Source organism: Erpetoichthys calabaricus, chromosome 5 (genome assembly GCF_900747795.2).
Source record: "Erpetoichthys calabaricus chromosome 5, fErpCal1.3, whole genome shotgun sequence".
Classification (NCBI taxonomy): Eukaryota; Metazoa; Chordata; class Cladistia; order Polypteriformes; family Polypteridae; genus Erpetoichthys; species Erpetoichthys calabaricus.
The window spans coordinates 85484226-85504075 of NC_041398.2; the positions used below are offsets into that span (position 1 = coordinate 85484226).

Below are 19850 nucleotides of genomic sequence, written 5' to 3' on the forward strand. Positions count from 1 at the left end.
TGCATCAACAAGGCATTTTAGCCAAGGGAACTGCCACTCACTAGATATTTTCCCTTTTTTGGACCATTCTCTATAAACCCTAGAGATGGTTATGCATGAAAATCTCAGTAGATTATCAGTTTCTGAAATACTCAGACCAACCCACCTGGCACCAACAACCTTGCCACATTCAAAGTCACTTAAATCACCTTTCTTCTCCATTCTGATGCTCAGTTTGAACTTCAGCAGTTTGTCTCAACCATGTCTACATGCCTAAATGCACTGAGTTGCTGCCATGTGATTGGTTGATTGGATTTTTGCTTTAACAAGCAGTTGAACAGGTATACCAATAAAGTGGCCGGTGAGTGTAAGTACAGTAGATAAAGTATAAGTAGTGTCCACTGCTGCACTGATGCAGATTTAATACATGTCCTTGGTGTGATATATTTTGAAACAATCACCAATGCACAGCCTGATGTTACAATTGGGACAGTAGAAGTGTGTTTCCTTGTGCACTTTCCTTATAATATTTTTTCTGTTGATTGTGCATGAGAGGGTTGAATGTCAGTGCCTGATCCGCACAATTTGACCAACCCATCGTGTTATTGTAGGTGACCACAGTGCAAGGCTTGGTAAATTCCACAATTCCCCTGACAAGAACATTGACAGTTGCTGTCCTGCGAATAGTTCTTAGAGGTCTAACATCTTTCTTGTACTGCACTTGATAGCAATCATTTTTCCTTTCTGCCACATAGCTACTGTCACAGCACAGTGAAGCTTCATGCAACCAGTCAGCAAGTATATCATGACGGTTCAGTCATAGAGTGCCATATGCATCAGTATCATTTCTCTGTGCCAGCATTTCATGACCAATTCACATTGTCATCAGTATTGTGCAAGTCTAGCAATGGTTTAGTTTCAGTTTGTTCTAAAACTTGCTTTACGACTTTTCCTTTACAATTGTGTTTTTAGTTGAAGGCTCTGCCTCCCCTCATGAATACTGATGATTCACCATACAGCTACCATAAAGTGGACACATAAAATGCATAGAAATGTTCATAATTTTTTGTAGTATGATGTAATTTCATCCATTTGATGGTAGCAGAATACTGTCACCAGGAAATGTTTGGACTTAACAGTGTAAAGTGAATCATTACACATCACTGCAAGTCAAGGAGTTTAATAAAGGTTGCTTTCAACAATGCTATACAAAAATGACAACCAAAAAAAATCAAAAGTAATAAAAACATGTATTGCTATTAATTGGTTAAGTATTTTTTCTAATTATTCCAAGCTTACTATGAATGCAGTTCCATGCAAAAGTTTGGACACCGCAGGCCACAATTACGTTTTGTTAACATTGAAGTAAAAAAGTGTAAATTTAACTTTGACAACAAACTAAATCAATGGCATTTTTATAAAAATGTGATAATCTGATAAACAGAAAAAATGTAAAAATAAATAAGTAAATACATTTGTAAATGTTAGGGTATCCAGACTGGTCTGTTGTTAGTCTGGTCTCGCCTAGCTTGTTACACGCTAGTCTGGTTAAGAATTGTCAGGTGATGGCAATTCCAGGGCCAAATAAATTCTTTGTACTCTCCAAACATTGTGCAATATTCAACAACCATGGTCTCCTCTGAGGATCTGAAAATCAAAACTAATTTAAGCTTAAATAAAAGGCTATAAAAGGGTATTGTGAATTTCCCCTTGGGGATTAATAAAGTATCTCTCTCTCTCACTCTCTCTCCACTATCTGAAATGGCAGTTAATGTTAACCATGGAGTAGACAAAATGTGAATGAGTAAGAAACTGATAGAGCAGTTTTTATACTATGCAGGAAGGCAAATCAAACCTTCTTATGACTGCAAAGGACCTGCAGGCATTAGCTTAAAAAGAAGGGGTGGCAAACTGCTCTCCTGTGCAGCATTACTTACAAGGACACGAGTTTCATGGAAGAAGGAACCCTTACTGGCAATCTCATCACAAAAAAAGTCTCTTGCAAAACAACAAGAAGATAGATGCATTTTTTAACCAAGAACTGTGAACAATTGAAGTTAAAGAAAACTCTTCAGTCACTTTTTATCACATCCCGCACTGTAACTCTCTAATGGCAGGTGCTGCTACTAATCTTATATCACAGCTCCAGCTGATTCAAAACTCTGCTGCTTCTTAAGAGTCCTAACACAAACCAGCAACGATGAGCACATAACACCCATCCTGCTTCACCTTCACTGGCTCCCTGTGTCTTACAGAATTTAATATAAACTTCTATTATTAACCTACAAAGCTTTAAATGGCATTGCCCTGGACTACATCAGTGACTTTCTCCATCACTATACTCCTGTTTGCCCACTAAGGTCCTCTGATTCTGGCAATCTTGTTGTGTCCCACACTAACCTGCACTCTATGTGTGCCAGGGCCTTCAGATGTATAGTGCCCAGACTTTTGGATGACCTCCAGAAATTAATGAGATCAGTTGACTCCATTCATTTATTTAAAAAAACAACTGAGAACTCATCTGTTCAGAAAGGCATTTAAATTAACCTGACATTCTGCCTTCTCTTTCAGTCTTCCTCTCTGTCCAGATGCTCACGATAATTTGTGTGTGTGTTATCACAAATTGTTATTTGCTAGGCTTTCTTTTAGTATTGAATCTAATATTTTATTGTGGTTTAAGGTATTTTATTCTATTTAATGCCTTTGTATATTCTGCATCTGTTTTAATGTTCTATTCAGGAAACATCTGTATCCAATCTGTATCCTCCTTGGGCGGATGTGGCGATAGCGAGTGACATCATCCATTCTGCTGTTGCTAGGTTACAAACGCAGCATCCTGAGGCGCTTGTGCTAATCGCTGGAGATTTTAACCATGTGACGCTGGACAAAACATTACCTGCCTTCTCCCAGTATGTGGACTGTAACACCCGGGGAAATAAGACTATTGACTTACTGTATGCAAACGTTAAAGACGCATACAGCGTCACCCCGCTGCCTGCGCTTGGGAAAGCAGATCATAACCTGGTTCTGCTTCAGCCTCACTACAAACCAAGAGTGAGGGTCCTACCTACAACCACACGCTCATTCAGGAAGTGGTCCCCTGAGGCAGAACAGGCTCTGAGGGACTGCTTTGGAACTACGGACTGGGATATCCTGCAGAGATCACATAGTGAGAACATTGAGGAGGTTGTTGACTGCACTACTGACTACATCAACTTCTGCATGGACATTGTAGTTCCAGTAAGAACAGTACGCTGTTATGCTAACAACAAGCCATGGATTACAAGTGACATCAAGGGCCTTTTGAACCAGAAGGGCTTTTAAAGGTGGTGATCAGCATGAGCTCCAGCGCGTGCAGAAGGGGGGTCCTCTACAGCGCATCTTCAACCTGAGCCTGGAACATGGGAGAGTCCTGAGGCTTTGGAAAACATCTTGTATCACCCCAGTCCCAAAGGTATCACGTTCTAGTGAGCTGAACGACTTCCGGCCTGTCGCTCTGACGTCACATGTGATGAAGACAATGGAGCGGCTGCTGCTTCACCACCTGAGGCCACAGGTATGCCACGCCCTCAACCAGTTTGCATACCAGGAGAAGGTGGGAGCGGAGGATGCCATCATCTATATGCTACACCAATCCCTCTCCCACTTGGACAGAGGCAGTGGTGCTGTAAGAATTATATTTCTGGACTTCTCTAGCGCCTTCAACACCATCCAACCTCTGCTCCTTAGGGACAAGCTGACAGAGATGGGAGTAGATTCATACCTAGTGGCATGGATCGTGGACTATCTTACAAACAGACCTCAGTATGTGCATCTCGGGAACTGCAGGTCTGACATTGTGGTCAGCAACACAGGAGCGCCGCAGGGGACTGTACTTTCTCCGGTCCTGTTCAGCCTATATACATCGGACTTCCAATACAACTCAGAGTCCTGCCACGTGCAAAAGTTCACTGACAACACTGCTATCGTGGGCTGCATCAGGAGTGGGCAGGAGGAGGAGTATAGGAACCTCATCAAGGACTTTGTTAAATGGTGCGACTCAAACCACCTACACCTGAACACCAGTAAAACCAAGGAGCTGTTGGTGGATTTTAGGAGGCCCAGGCCTGGACCATGTGATTATCAGAGGTGACTGTGTGCAAAGGGTACAGACCTATAAATACCTGGGAGTGCAGCTGGATGATAAATTGGACTGGACTGCCAATACTGATGCTCTGTGCAAGAGAGGACAGAGCTGGCTATACTTCCTTAGAAGACTGGTGTCCTTCAACATCTGCAATACGATGCTGCAGATGTTCTACCAGACGGTTGTGGCGTGCACCCTCTTCTACGCAGTGGTATGCTGGAGAGGCAGCATTAAGAAGAAGGACGCCTCACGCCTGGACAAACTGGTGAGGAAAGCAGGCTCTATTGTAGGCATGGAGCTGGACAGTTTAATATCCATGGCAGAGCGACAGGCACTCAGCAGGCTCCTATCAATTATGGAGAATCCACTACATCCACTAAACAGTGTCATCTCCAGACAGAGGAGCAGCTTCAGCGACAGACTGCTGTCACTGTCCTGCTCCACTGACAGACTGAGGAGATCGTTCCTCCCCCAAACTATGAGACTCTTCAATTCCATCCAGGGGGGTAAACGTTAACATTATTCAAATTTATTGTCTGTTTTTACCTGCATTTTTATTACTCTTTAATTTAATATTGTTTTTTGTATCAGTATGCTGCTGCTGGAGTATGTGAATGTCCCCTTGGGATTAATAAAGTATCTATCAATGTTACATATGCCTGCTGTTTCTTTATGAGACTCTGAGAAGCACCTTGAACGTGGGTAAAGGCGCTATATAAATAAAATTATTATTAATAGGATAAAATGTTAAAACAGAAAACACACGAGTGCTCAAAGACTGCCCATACAATACCTCCTCTAGGAGTTAACACAATGAACACTGGGAAAGGCTCACACTGATGATGAAATACAACACAGACAAAGAAAGCATACATGAAGCTTTAAAGGTTCAGCACAAATGCAAGCAACAGTAATAATGAAACAAAATAATAAAATAAATATTTACAAAAAAAGGATAGAAAATCTACACAATGTACTAATAATTATGATAAAAAATGATATAAAACAAACAATATGACTTAATGGACTTATTATACAGTACAGTACTATACATATGGTGATATCTGAATACATATATCAGTCTGTCTTACTGGATCAACTTACAGCCGGTCTGTCAGAACTGAATGTGGTTGTAAGTCGACAACTATCTATATATATTTTATATGTAAAACATATTTATTCATCCATTTCCAAACCATGTAACACACTTCAGGGTTTTGGGAACCACAGCAAGTTCTGGAGACAACCCCAGATGAGGTGCCTGTTTATTATTGAGCAGACTCTCACAAATACACACAAACACATAAGGAAAAAGATCACCTGCTTTGGTACTTAATGCTAATTCACACTGAAGTGAAGAACAATATATGGTGAAACAGTTTATAGCTTCATAGATCTTTCCTGTCTGTTGTTAGTGGTAAAGGTGATGCTTTAATGGCATGAGGTGTTTACTATAGCATATTCTGGATACACTGATGGAGGTAAACTTTGAATGACAGATTATTTCTCATTAGGTGTATCCTTTTAGCATTGTACTCATCTGTGAAAAAGCATTTCCCAAAGTACAACGATCCATATCACAGGACAATTAATGTTCACAAGTGGCTCTAAGAACTTGACAATTAAATTAATCCAATTTAGCACAGGGGCCTAACCTGGTCCAAAGATTACAATCCAAACAAGCACCTGTAGCATTAGATGAATAAATTTTATTTTATGTGATGAGGATATATTAAATCCCATGATAAATTACTAACGTAACCAGTTTGCTGTGATGTGTTGTGTCTGCGTACTTTGCAATGCAGCATGTCATGCAATAGTTTAAAATACATTTTTGTCCACAAACTTTAAATACATGACAATGTTAAGATGTATTTTAAAATAATAAATAAACTTTACCCAAGTATAGTAACATGATAAAAAATAATAACAATGACCCACTTCGTCATGATCCATGCTGATCAAAATAGGATATTGAATAAAATATACATTTAATAATTTTTTTTTCCACTAGTTTACAAAAATTACAGGCTAACCTGAAAATCTTACAAAAGTCAACCTGAAAATCTAACAAAAGTCCATGTCTGCAACCTGAAATTGCAGACTTCATTATTAGAAATTAAATATTTCATAAATGAACAGATTCAGTTCTCAGTAGGTACAATACAGAATTTAATGTTATTTTATCTTTTTATTCCTAAACAGTGAAGGACGAAGTTCTTCTGACCCATGTGCAAACTGACAAGTCTCTGCAAGAATCGGACAGCCATCAGGATGATTAATGAAAAACCAGCATAATCTTGTTTTGAAAACCTCAGAAGGCAGCTTTCTTTTTGCATCTGGTTTAATCCAGTTCATTCCTGCTGCTTCTCTCCAATCACGAAGTTGAACTCTCCCCTTGAGAACTAACCAGCATAAAAAAGACAGACCATGAGTCATTAAAAAGCTACCTAAATTTCACAGGTAGTAAAGACTGCTCTAAGGCTTTTCTTTTTTTTTAATGTAAAACTAGAACAATAGCACTTATATCTAGTATAGCATAGACAGCAACATTTATTTCAATTATAAAACATGTCCATATAACGGCCAGTGCCTTATTCAAATATATATTTTTTGTATTGCATAACAGCTTGGAAACTGTTGGTTATACACTATTAAGGAATGCATGAACAGAGATTTTCTTTTACATTCAAAATTATATATAGAACATGCTGTAATATGTAATTTTCTGTTTATGGACATGGAAAAACAGAATGGAGTTTTAACAAAAAATTACTTGGTAACAAGAATTCTAATTTTCCAAAATGTAAAATACTGTATATATGCAAAACTCTTCAAATAATGACACAAAAATAATTATTACTATGACATCTTATTAAAACAAATAATGAACTACCTGCAGAGTTAGTATACCTACTATATAGCCACTACTCTAAAGCAGACTGCTAGCGTATTATGACATTTATAATAAAAGCAAGCCAATTAAGCTTTTTATATGCAAAGTATAATCTGTTTGAATGTAGCACTGAGGATTGAGTGCAACGGTCATAGATTTTCATTGGAAAGCATCTTCCTCATGGGAAAAAGTACATGTAGCCTATGTCACAGTCATTTTAATTAGCATTCTGTTACTGAAGCAAAACACTTCAATTTGGAACTGACTGTAATGGCCTTTAACACAGCAATTCTTTCTCCAAAAAGTGATATTAATGATTAAATACCTTGAAAAACCTGATGATTATTTTTAAGCAGTGTTTGTAAGCCTCCACACTCATTTTTTAAAGTTTGCAGTGTGTGTTGATCTAGAAGTTCAGCTATTTCTCTAATAGTAAGACTTCCTGAAAAGAAAAAAACAAAGAAAACAGGTACCATAACAAAGTATTTTGGTGGAACACATAAGTGAAATAAACCTGAATATAATACACTCACTGCTGAAGCTCACACACTTTTATTTGTTTTTATATTTGAGATTTAGACTACCATGATAGTGAGCTAAGACCCCTGACTGCACTCATTTTCAATGACCCTACATCAGTATATACAAAAAGAGGGCGGGAGGGAAGGCAATACAAAGAACGACCTGTTATGTTCTCTTTTTGAACCTTTAATAGTTAGCATTTCAGACCTTATCAGGTAATATCTAACCCTTACTTCCCATTAACTCTTTCAGGTCAGGTACCGACTTACACTGACACACAGGGTTGAGGCGGTTGTCTACATTAATCGACATCCGGGGTAGAGGGCCATAATCAGCTGTAAATGTTGACAAAACCCCCTGTTAAGTTACAGTTCAGCACTATTTGCTAGCTGTATGCTGCTTGCATTATGTGTTACACTTGTGCTGCTGTTTCAGTCATCTGTTGCTACATACTGTGACCGCTGTCACTACCGGTTACTGCCAGCTACCTTCACCCAGCTGCCACAGCGGTCACAGGCAACAGATGCCTGAAACAGCATAGAAAGTATAATGCATACTGCAAGCAGTGTTTTGTGGCAATGCACGCCATTGACTGCTTCTAACACCATACCTTGCAGGACTAGGCTATATAATAGGTATGTGAATTCACATAGTGTAGAGGCTCATGGAACATAAAACACAGGGACATTTGTTGTAAATAAATATTTTATGTTGAGTTATGTGTGAAAACAACATTGCTTTGTGTACTTTTCAGAAAACTGTTTTTTTGGAAAAAAATATTCAATCTTGGGACAAAACAGTAAAAAAATAATTAGCCCAGAAAGAGTTAGCCAGTTTCACATGATTCTTCAATGAAACTGAGAGAAGGAGCAACATCTTGAAATTTCTGCCTTGAATAATCCTCGGGTACATTAAGTTATTCCTATGATGTCTGTACTAAGTGCTTTTCTGTTATACGTTTTATGTAAATTTACGATTTTTGCATTCAATAACATATTCCATTTCAAATAATAAATGCCAATAAGGAAGGGAAACTAACAAAAATACATTAACATTTATGGACAGACATAATGAAGAAAATCATATACGTTATAACAATTTGTTCTGAGTGTAGACAGCACTGGAAGCAAAAACAAAACTACATCAAAAGCATTTACTGTCATTACAGGTTAAGTATAATCACAAAGAAGAGTACTTTTGGACAGTGTGTTTTTATGGTTAAATGTTGTGCTAAATCTGAATCTGTTACACATATACTACAAAGTTTTCAAAACAAGTTCAGCACAAATTATAATGGTGTTGCTCCTTGAATTTTTTTAACAAGCTCATTGCTTGGGTAAAACAAAATTGAGAAACTGGTTTTGCTTATCCAGTTCAACCTACAAGACCCACAAAGATAGTAAAAATGCTGTGCACTCACTGTAAGAGTTATAATAAAGATTTAACAGTTTAAAACGTATCAGTTTCCCATGCTCCATCGTGAATAACAGAACTAAAACTTACATTTCATTCAAAAAAGCAAATTCAAAAAATGCATAATTAAATATGTAGACTTGATTTAGGAACAAACAGGAAGATGTAAAGGCATACTTCGAATAATGTAGGATAAACTGGTCACAAAGTTAGGAGAGACAGAATAACTAGTAGATTCCATCAATTGATTTCTAAGAGGATTTTTCTTTTTTATCTTTTAATGAATTTATTAAAAGCATGTAATGTTCCTTACAATCAAGTCAAACTTGACAAAACTAAATTCAATTCAATCCCAACCCATGAGAAATAGAGGAAGACCAACAGCCAGAGTAATACTTTGAGAGTAGTAAACAGGGAAAGGAGTCTTTCTCCCCAGTATAAATGCTTATTTGAAAATGTTATTGATTAGAACTTGCCAGGTTTTAAATAAAGTTTTGAACATATCCTCTAAGTTAGAATTGTGAATTAAAGTAAAGGCAATTACAGAGGATTTTTTTAATCACCAAAACTTTATATTTTATACATATTACTGTAGTACATCATTGTTTAACAAATTGCTAAATGAAAACTAGCACATTACTTTTGATAACAAGTTAACTAATTCTATCAAATAAAAATAGCACCTTTAAGACAAGAAAGTCAAACTTTAGTGTTGTGAATATTATTATTTAAGCATCCACAAACCATGAAATGTGTAATTTCCAGACAAAGGCTATTTTAACGATATACAACTATCCCTGAAGGATACAGGAAAACAAATATAGTTTTCAATAGCAATCAACTAACTTCAGCTTCTGTCAATTATTTGGATATGACTAAAATGACAATTAGAAAAATATTATTTCTCTTAAAAATTTCCCATAAAACATAAAATATGTATTACCTCCTCTATTCCATGATGTTTTACCTTCCTCATTTGTTTGCTCCTTATTTAAGTCAAGTAATCTTTTTGCCACTTTTAAGACTACTTCATCGATGAATGCACGTGGAAGACTGGCACAGTTTCGGGTTTGTTCAACTTTTTCTCTAGCTTGAAATCCTGTTACCCAATCCTGGGTGACACAACTTGGGCTACTTTCATTCATAGGAACATTATGAATGCAGCTGTTGGGTACTTTGCAACCAAGTTGTGCCTTGTTATCTGGTTCATTTTTTGCAGTAATATTGTTTGATGAACTGCGCCATCTACTGTTTATGTATTCTTTTCTGTCTTCTTCCACATGCTCCTCTCGTGTCATTTCGTATGTTCTAGATTTCCCAATCAAGCATACCTGAAATTATAATAAAAAGATTGTACTTTATTAATCAAATCTTTTCTTTGAACAGCATTATTATGTTATCATGGAAAGTAGTCACAAGTTGGGGCTGTTGTTTATTATTATATTTATATTTTCTTGAGCTTCTGTAAAATCTTAATTTCCCCTAGGGGACAGATTTATTATCTATCTACCCTTTCTTCCATCTGTCTATTCAAACTTACTCGTGAACAGCATTTCATAATAATATAATTAATTAAAGGTAACCTTTTAAACTGAATTCTGTAAATCAAATAAGTAACACTTTCTCGATTAAGAAAAGTAAGTACCCGTTTTAGATTATGATTCTTTCAAAATTTAGACTCTTTCTTTCAGCTGTGATGATGCTACAGTTAAAAAATGGTAAATAGTTTGGAAAAGATATCTAATGTAATTATTTTTTATACTGATCCGAACAGAAAACATTCTAATGTTCATTAGTGGAAGTAACCTACTAACCACTCCACCTGAGATTAACACAGCAATTATTGAAAATAAGGTAAACTCAACAAAATCATTCACCCCAGATTGGTTTTCTGGCTGTCAAAGACAATGAACAAGAGTGATGCAATGGAGGACATTATGATAAATAAAAACGGGTAAAAAAGGAAAAAGTGTAATGACATATTATTTGCACTTATCTAATCAGACCATAAATCTATTCTTAATATTTTTGTATCCTGCACTTTCCCGAGGTTATAACTGATAGTCACAAAGACAGCCATGAGGCTTGCTTAGGGAAAACGGAGAATTATACACTGTATCCAGAAAATCCTAACAAAACAGATTCAAACATAAGCATATATTGGTTCTTGTGTTTCCAGTGCATTACTTTAATTTCATTTTGATCGCCATCATGGTATACCAACTGAATTTTTTTCTGATTAACAAACTGTTCATAATTACAGCTCTAATTACAGGTAATGTTAAAGCAATATATTCTGAATGTGCTAATGTGAATATATAGTTTTTTTAGACATGTAAGCTCTTATTCATTTTCTAGTTTTTCAATTTTTTAAGGGACTCTAATTTTCTTACCTAGTTGAAAGAGATTACATTGCACAATATGATATTTGATTCCTAAAAAGTAGTAAACTGCCACAGATGAATACACAACAACAGCACCTGGTTATAAAAGGAAATGTGTCAATAATGTAGTAACCACAAGAGAAATGAACACTGCCTAATCAGAAACCAAGGACAAACAGTTAAGTTCCATTCCTAGTTCAAACTGTTTAAGTAATTAATTTTCCGATAACCGAAGTAAAAAAAAAACAAAAAAAAAACAGATGTGACAGCTCATACCTGAAACAAAAAGTCATTTCATGCAGGGAAAGCATCCCTCAAAATATGAAGCTCTGCAACTGCACATTTCATAATATTTATATTCTCCCACATCTCTGGTTTCTATGTGTGAGCAAAAAAGCCCACATAGACGTTGCTGAAAACAAACATACCTAATATTCTTCTTTATAAACCCCATTTGCACCTTTCTTTCATGTGTTTACTTAACACCCTGTAGTCATATTTGCCATTACAGACTTTTATCTTAACCTTCTGCTGCAAGACACATTAAAGAAAAGCATTATTCCTCGAGGGGTGATCAAGGCCCCCTGAGACTTTTTCCTCCAGCTCTTTTTTCATCATACTTCTGCTGGAGCCAAGGTTTACTTAATTGTTTCCTTCTTTCATTTTCTTGCTTCACACATTTTTAATCTTATCACACCAATGACTAACTTAAGAGATGCCTCCAGGAATCTTTGGGGTCCTGTAATAAATGGTAAATGATTTAATGCTCTCTCTCTGGCTTGACTAAACTTGTTTTCTTATTCACTTCAGTCCTGAAGTAAAATAAAAGTTTGGCTGTATTTTAATAAAAATGATCAGAATAATACATTAAGCATAAAAATTTGCAAAGGTGTTAGTATGTCTAAAATGATTAAAAACCACCTGACACAATGGTGTTATTTTATGATGGTAAACTACCTTTAATGTCCTTAGACAAATAAAGCAGAAAGAAGCAGAAGCATCTAATGCTGCTAGCTATAAGCAAAAGGAAAGCTAAAGTACAGGTATTTTACCAATAATTAAACATGGGAGAGAGTGTTGTAGTACAATGGATAGTTATGAAAAACACTGTGCATTATTATTCCCAATTTGTCTTTATATTTCATCTTCAGGCAAAACTAATTTTTTATGGTGTAGTAGCATAATGTCAGAACATGTCTGTGATATTAGTTAATATCACTAACCCTAATTTTTATTAATACACTTTACCTGAGTTTATAAAGATAAAGGTGCCTTTTACCTTCTACTATGTAAAGATAAGCAATCCTGCGTGAATTGAGATGCTGGTAAACAATGTCATTTATAAAATTCAAATAGAGCATAAAATTGACTTAGTTGTTAAAAATGGAGCTATGCAATGAAAAAACACATCTGAGCAGAATTTAGATAAATAGATAGATAGATACTTTATTAATCCCAAGGGGAAATTCACATACTCCTACAGCAGCATACTGATAAAAACAGTATTAAAGAGCAATAAAAATGCAGTGCAAGTTTAAAAAAAAAAAAAAAAGCAAGGTGGAGAGTGCAAGGCAGGTATAATATCTTATATATATTTCTCTTCTGGTTCGTCCTGCTTCCACTTCAAAACCGGTCCCGCCCACACGCAGCCAACACGGCATTTCTCGATTCCTATTCATCCTCTTCCATGTCATGCACTATACTGGCCTGCTGAGCGTAATACATCCAACAAGTACTCGAGGTGCTGCCACAACAGTAAAGTAGCTTTACCACCTTTGCGGGAGCCACCTGTGTCTTTACAACAGCTTCTTACACAGCACACATCAGAAGCTAAAAATTAGCGTGAACACATTCGAGAATACAACTCTTCTCTAGCGTCTGCTTCCATGGGTGCACAGATAACTCCTGTAAACAGATTTCCACGCTCAATATGAATTGCGATCCTATGGTTTACTCACTTTTATTCCCTTACGAAGACATTGGCTGGCACAAAGATTTACATGTTCCCGATAAAAGAACCACCAAGCAAATAAGGCTTACTCAATGCCAATTTTAAGCGTACAGATTAGCAATGAGGAATACATTTAGTATTTTGCACTCCAGCGGCAAACTATTCCAATAGTATGTCGTAGATGCGTATGTTAAAACAGAGGGCGCGCATCTCAACTATCTCAGATTACATCAACAAGATCTGTGCGTGGAACAATACAAAGGACTTTCAGACGCACTGCAAGCAAATGCTGAAAATAACGCATGTGTAGGCAAAATGATCATATTACCATCCACATTTCTAGGAAGTCCAAGATACACGGAACAAAACTATCAGGATGCCATGGCCATAGTACGTAAATTCGGAAAGCCTGATTTATTTATCACTTTCACATGTAATCCTGCTTGGCCGGAAATTCTACATGCACACTGCGTCTTTCAAGAAGTATTTATTTCTTCTTGATTTCTGAATTCTTTTCTCACCGTTTTCTGTTCCTATTCTTACACCGCCGTATGCTACGGCGGGCATCGACTAGTAGACAATAATCTTGTATAGTGTTAATGTTTACCCCCCGGGTGGAACTGAAGAGTTGCATAATGTGGGGGAGGTACGATCTCCTCAGTCTGTCAATGAAGCAGGACAGTGACAGCAGTCTGTCGCTGAAGCTGCTCCTCTGTCTTGAGATGATACTGTTCAGTGGATGCAGTGGATTCTCCATGATTGACAGGAGCCTACTGAGCGCCTGTCGCTCTGCCACAGATGTCAAACTGTCCAGCTCCGTGCCTACAATAGAGCCTGCCTTCCTCACCAGTTTGTCCAGGTGTGAGGCATCCCTCTTCTTTATGCTGCCTCCCCAGCACACCACCGCGTAGAAGAAGGCGCTCACCACAACCGTCTGATAGAACATCTGCAGAATCTTATTGCAAATGTTGAAGGACGTCAACATTCTATGGAAGTATAGTCGGCTCTGTCCTCTCTTGCACAGAGCATCAGTATTGAAAGTCCAGTCCAATTTATTATCCAGCTGCACTCCCAGGTATTTATAGGTCTGCACCCTCAGCACACAGTCACCTCTGATAATCACAGGGTCCAGGAGGGGCCTGGGCCTCCTAAAATTCACCACCAGCTCCTTGGTTTTACTGGTGTTCAGGTGTAGGTGGTTTGAGTCGCACCATTTAACAAAGTCCTTGATTTGGTTCATATACTTCTCCTCCTGCCCACTCCTGATGCAGCCCACGATAGCAGTGTCGTCAGCGAACTTTTGCACGTAGCAGGACTCCGAGTTGTATTGGAAGTCTAGGCTGAACAGAACCGGAGAAAGCACAGTCCCCTGCAGCGCTCCTGTGCTGCTGACCACAATGTCAGACCTACAGTTTCCGAGACGCACATACTGAGGTCTGTCTGTAAGATAGTCCACGATCCATGCCACCAGGTATGAATCTACTCCCATCTCTGTCAGCTTGTCACTAAGGAGCTGAGGTTGGATGGTGTTGAAGGCGCTAGAGAAATCCAGAAACATAATTCTTACAGCACCACTGACTCTGTCCAAGTGGGAGAGGGATCGGTGTAGCATATAGATGATGGCATCCTCCGCTCCCACCTTCTCCTGGTATGCAAACTGCAGAGGGTCGAGGGCGTGGCGGACCTGTGGCCTCAGGTGGTGAAGCAGCAGCCACTCCATGGTCTTCATCACATGTGACGTCAGAGCGACAGGTCAGAAGTCATTCAGCTCACCAGAACATGATACCTTTGGGACTGGGGTGATGCAAGATGTTTTCCAAAGCTTTGGGACTCTCAGGTTGAAGATGCGCTGTAGAGGACTCCCCAGCTGCAATGCACAGGCCTTCAGCAGTCGTGGCGATACTCCATCTAGACCCACTGCTTTGCTGGCCCGAAGTCTCTTCAGCTCTCTGCTTACCTGGGCTGCTGTAATTGTGGGTGGGGGGAAACTCCCTCCTATGCTGGTATCAGCAGAAGGATGGGTGGAGGATGCAGTACACTGAGGTGAGAGTGGGTTAGGGTGGTCAAACCTGTTAAAGAAGTTGTTCATCAGGTTCGCTCTCTCCACATCTCTCTCGATGGTGGCACCCCGCTTCGAGATGCAGCCAGTGATGATCTTCATCCCATCCCACACTTCCCTCATGCTGTTATTCTGCAACTTCTGCTCCAGCTTTCTCCTGTACTGCTCCTTCGCCTCCCTGAGTTGGACTCGGAGTTCCTTCTGCACGCGTTTGAGCTCATGCTGATCACCACCTTTAAAAGCCCTTTTCTTCTGGTTCAAAAGGCCCTTGATGTCACTTGTAATCCATGGCTTGTTGTTAGCATAGCAGCGTACTGTTCTTATTGGAACTACAATGTCCATACAGAAGTTGATGTAGTCAGTATTGCAGTCAACAACCTCCTCAATGTTCTCACTATATGATCCCTGCAGGATATCCCAGTCCGTAGTTCCAAAGCAGTCTCTCAGTGCCTGCTCTGCCTCAGGGGACCACTTCCTGAATGAGCGTGTGGTTGTTGGTAGCTCCCTCACTCTTGGTTTGTAGTGAGGCTGAAGCAGAACAGGGTTATGATCTGCTTTCCCAAGCGCAGGCAGCGGGGTGGCGCTGTATGTGTCTTTAACGTTTGCATACAGTAGGTCAATAGTCCTATTTCCCCGGGTGTTACAATCCACATACTGGGAGAAGGCAGGTAATGTTTTGTCCAGCGTGACATGGTTAAAGTCTCCTCAGGGTGCTGTGTTTATAGTTTAGCAACAGCGGTGTGGATGATGATGGGATGTAAACAATAACAACAATGACGTGTCCAAACTATCCGGGCAAGTAATAGGGACGCAGACTTACAGTCAACAGTTCGATGTTCCTGCAACAAGTGGAGATTAAGACTTTTACATGTCCAGGGTTGTACCACCTTGTATTCACATAGAAAGCGAGTCCTCCTCCTTTCCGCTTCCCGCAGGTATTTGCATCTCTGTCCAAAGTACAGTACACCAAGCGGAGATCGAGTCCAAAGCACATAGCAGAGAAAATAGTTAATGGACAGCATTTTTACATGTTAGGCACACAGGTTTGGAAATTGCGCCATCCCACATGTTTTATGCTAGGTGTGATTCTTTTTTAGATTAAAATTAGCCTTTAAAAATACATGGGCAATTTAGGGCAAGAAGACATTACAGAAATAAACTTTTAAAAGTAGTACAGTGATATTTTATAATAATTTTAATACAAGAATAGTAACAGAATATTAATTTGTTCAATACACATCCTCATTAAATTCTTAGGTTCTGGATAGTTGTAAATTTGTAAGATTATTTCCTATTTTTTGGCATTTTCAAAGTAAGGAAACTGAATATTCATACTTTTCCAAAAAATTCGTATCCTAAGGTGGATGTTCTCTCTCTCTTTTCCATTATCACGGCAACAGCACAACTGGAGATACTTTTTGACACCTTGGGATTGGAATGTATTAGTCACTTGGGCAGGTTCACTGTATCGACGTCTCTCTTTTTTTTTTGTTTACCTCCAGGTGACATCAGTTCTTATATATGGTGTTCTCCTATCATTTCCTCCTTCCCTCTTATCCTTTTATGACATTTACTTGTTCCATGTCTCCTCATATGAAACTAGTAAATGATCTATATGCTGCTTTGTGTAAAGAAACACACAGGGCTTTACCACATGACCTTGAGAATCAAAATCAGAAAAAACAATTTATTCAATTTAACATGTTTTGATTATATATTACAACCCCGTTAGCTGTGGGACTGGCTTATGTTCTTAAAATGTCTGGTATTTTTTTTCCACACGTTTTGGCCCTTTACCCCTGCTTTTTCTTTGATCCCATAGGACTGTCATCCTAGACACCTCCTCTCATGTCTATACACCAAAAGGTGTTCAGTTAATTTGGCACAGGCCTCTTGCTGGAAATCCCGACTCACTAATGTATCATCCTGTTCTGATAGCAAGAAGTGAGCATCTGATGCAAGGCTGTTTAGAGGCTGGTTGACTTGTGTTCAATGACAAGGGGTTCTTTTAATTCCTCTGACCACCCGCCCACTTAACCTTTAGATTTTTGGTCTCATGGTTGGGTGGTTGTCCTGCCATCTTTCTTTTTGTTTTTTTTAATCTGTGTCACCAGGGTTTGATGAGGGCACCATTGGAGTGGTTTTCTTTTACATACTAGTTTCAGAATGAGTTTTAAATATATATTTGTTGTATTTGTTTAAAAACATTTATCACATATAATATAATAAATAAATAAATAAAATGGGGTCAGGGTGACCTATCTAAAAGCTGCTAGAATTTAGGGTGGCAGGGGGCCACTGCACTCGAGGCAAGAACTAATTAACATGCATGTCTTTGGGATATGACAGAAAACCCCACTGAAACACAGGGAGGAATTAGCAGATTCCATACTAACTGCCACTTTGCAAAAGATTAAAACTCAGAGTGCTGGATCTTTGAGGAGGTACTGTAGCACTGAGCCTTCATGTAATTGGCTACAATTATTTTTTTTCAATAAAGTTTATAAATTGTATCAAATTTAACATACTAAAAAGCAATGCATTGATGCACCAACTTCAAATGTAATTTGGTTAAAAAAAATATTTACAAAAATGTTGAAACCTGGCTGCTATGGTTGTGTGTGCAATCTATATTACTAACCGAGAATGCTAAACCGGATGATGGACGCAGGCACATCCGGCAATGGGCCGTAGCTGCAAAAAGACGTACTGCGCAGGCGCAAAAAGAGTCCGCGAGAGTCGGCTGAGGAGCCGAGAAAGGCGGACAAAAGAGGGCGAGAGAGGCGGATGAGGAGAAAGGCGGACAAAAGAGGGCGAGACAGGCGGATGAGGGTCCGCGAGAGGCGCAGGCGCAAAAACAGTCCGCGAGAGTCGGAGAAAGGCGGACAAAAGAGGGCGACAAAGGCAGATGCGGGGCCGCGAGAGGCGGACAAGACCACAGAAAAAAGGAGTGAGCACATACAAAAAGGAGTCACAGAAATGAGTCGCAACAAGCACCGAAAAAAGGAAAAGGCACATAAAAACGTGGTCAAACACGGGCAAAGCACGAAACACATTGCACACGAAACTAAACACACCAAAAAAAAAGAACAGACGAGCGCACAACAGCAAGGCACGACCACACCCCCCCACACCCTACAGGCACGGGACGGGACGGGACACACACCAAGAGGGGGATTCAACAAGCCCATGGAAGACAAAAAGAACAACACAAAAGCGCCCCACAGACCCTACAAGCAAGGGACGGGACACACACAAAGAGGGGGATTCAAACAAGACACAGGAACACAAAAAGAAAGAAGACGCTCGCGCAACAACAATCCCCCCCCCCCCCCCAACCCAAATCAATAAGAAGTGACACCCAAAGCCACATATTTAAAGGAAACGTCCATATTAAACATACGTCATCTCAAAACCTTCACACTAGGCAGCATAGGTGGATCTCATTAAAATAAAGCACTATTAACCGTTCAACTGGAGAAAAGGCTCCATATTAACAGTGAGTGCGATCTTCCTTAATACTTATACATATTTCGCACGCTGAGGAACAAACAAGTCATGCATACACGGTCATGGGTACAAGACGATTCGGATCGAATAATGGGACCAATAACACACGAACACGAATGAAACAAAAACAATACACGGCGGCGCATACAATGCGCTTCAGAAAATACGTGAGAAAAAATGTCTCGGATCAAAAAACGCAAAGCTCAAGTAACCCCGTTACAGAGACGTGCCCAAATGAACAGACACATTGAACGTAGACGCATACAGCGCGCGTCTCAAAGTGCTGCATCGAAACAAGCACGATTTCAAAAGAAAGAGCTCGCGTCTCAGACATACAAAAAAGGGAGCAAAGCAACGCGCATATGACCGGCCAGAAAACAAGCAAGCAAGACTCCAAAAGCAGAAAGCTCAACTGACCGACATACAAAAACGGACAAGGCACGATACAAACAATGCACGACATAGAGTGAAACGGACTTTGCGCAAAGCGGAGGCGAATCAATTAAAAATCAAAAATAGCGCGTCACAAATAATGGACATGCAACAACGCGGCACTCAAACACCACAAGCAAAACATGTTAACGGCAGCGAAGGCTACAACGGGCTTCTCACACAGCACAGGCAAATCGATTACAGCTCCAAAACAGCACGTCCCAAATACTACACATGCAACAACGCGCCTCTCAAACGGCACAAGCAAAACATACACCAGGAAAATTCATTCGGATTAATGAATGTCATTTGCAATCATTGTCATTCAGTTCACTTCCCTAAATTAGACTGCCTCCTTTACATTCATATACTGAATATCTACAGAACCTTCTAACTAGCGATGTACCTGAAAGTGAAATCTTTATCAACTGCATTAGATCCTACAAATCGGTATCCACTATGAACAATAACAGTGGCACTGCACGTGACATCCGTCTTGAAAAAATGTTGTTTATTGATGAATGTACAATGGCATGAAGTCACTTACTCAACATCGTTCATAAACTTCTACAAACGTT

At 39.1% G+C, this 19850-nt stretch overlaps 1 protein-coding gene across 2 annotated transcripts in view; it reads right to left on the bottom strand.

Moving 5' to 3' along the window:
• Positions 1–4968: 4968 nt before the first annotated feature.
• Positions 4969–19850, bottom strand: part of trmt44 (tRNA methyltransferase 44 homolog) — a 46670-nt gene continuing 31788 nt past the window's right edge. For both annotated transcript variants that reach the window (XM_028792561.2, XM_028792560.2), the window contains 3 exons: positions 9880–10267; positions 7327–7443; positions 4969–6510 (listed from right to left, as the gene is read on the bottom strand). In XM_028792561.2, the coding sequence (XP_028648394.2) occupies positions 6284–6510; positions 7327–7443; positions 9880–10267 (732 nt within the window). In that variant the 3' untranslated portion in view covers positions 4969–6283. The remainder of the gene's footprint in view (positions 6511–7326; positions 7444–9879; positions 10268–19850) is intronic.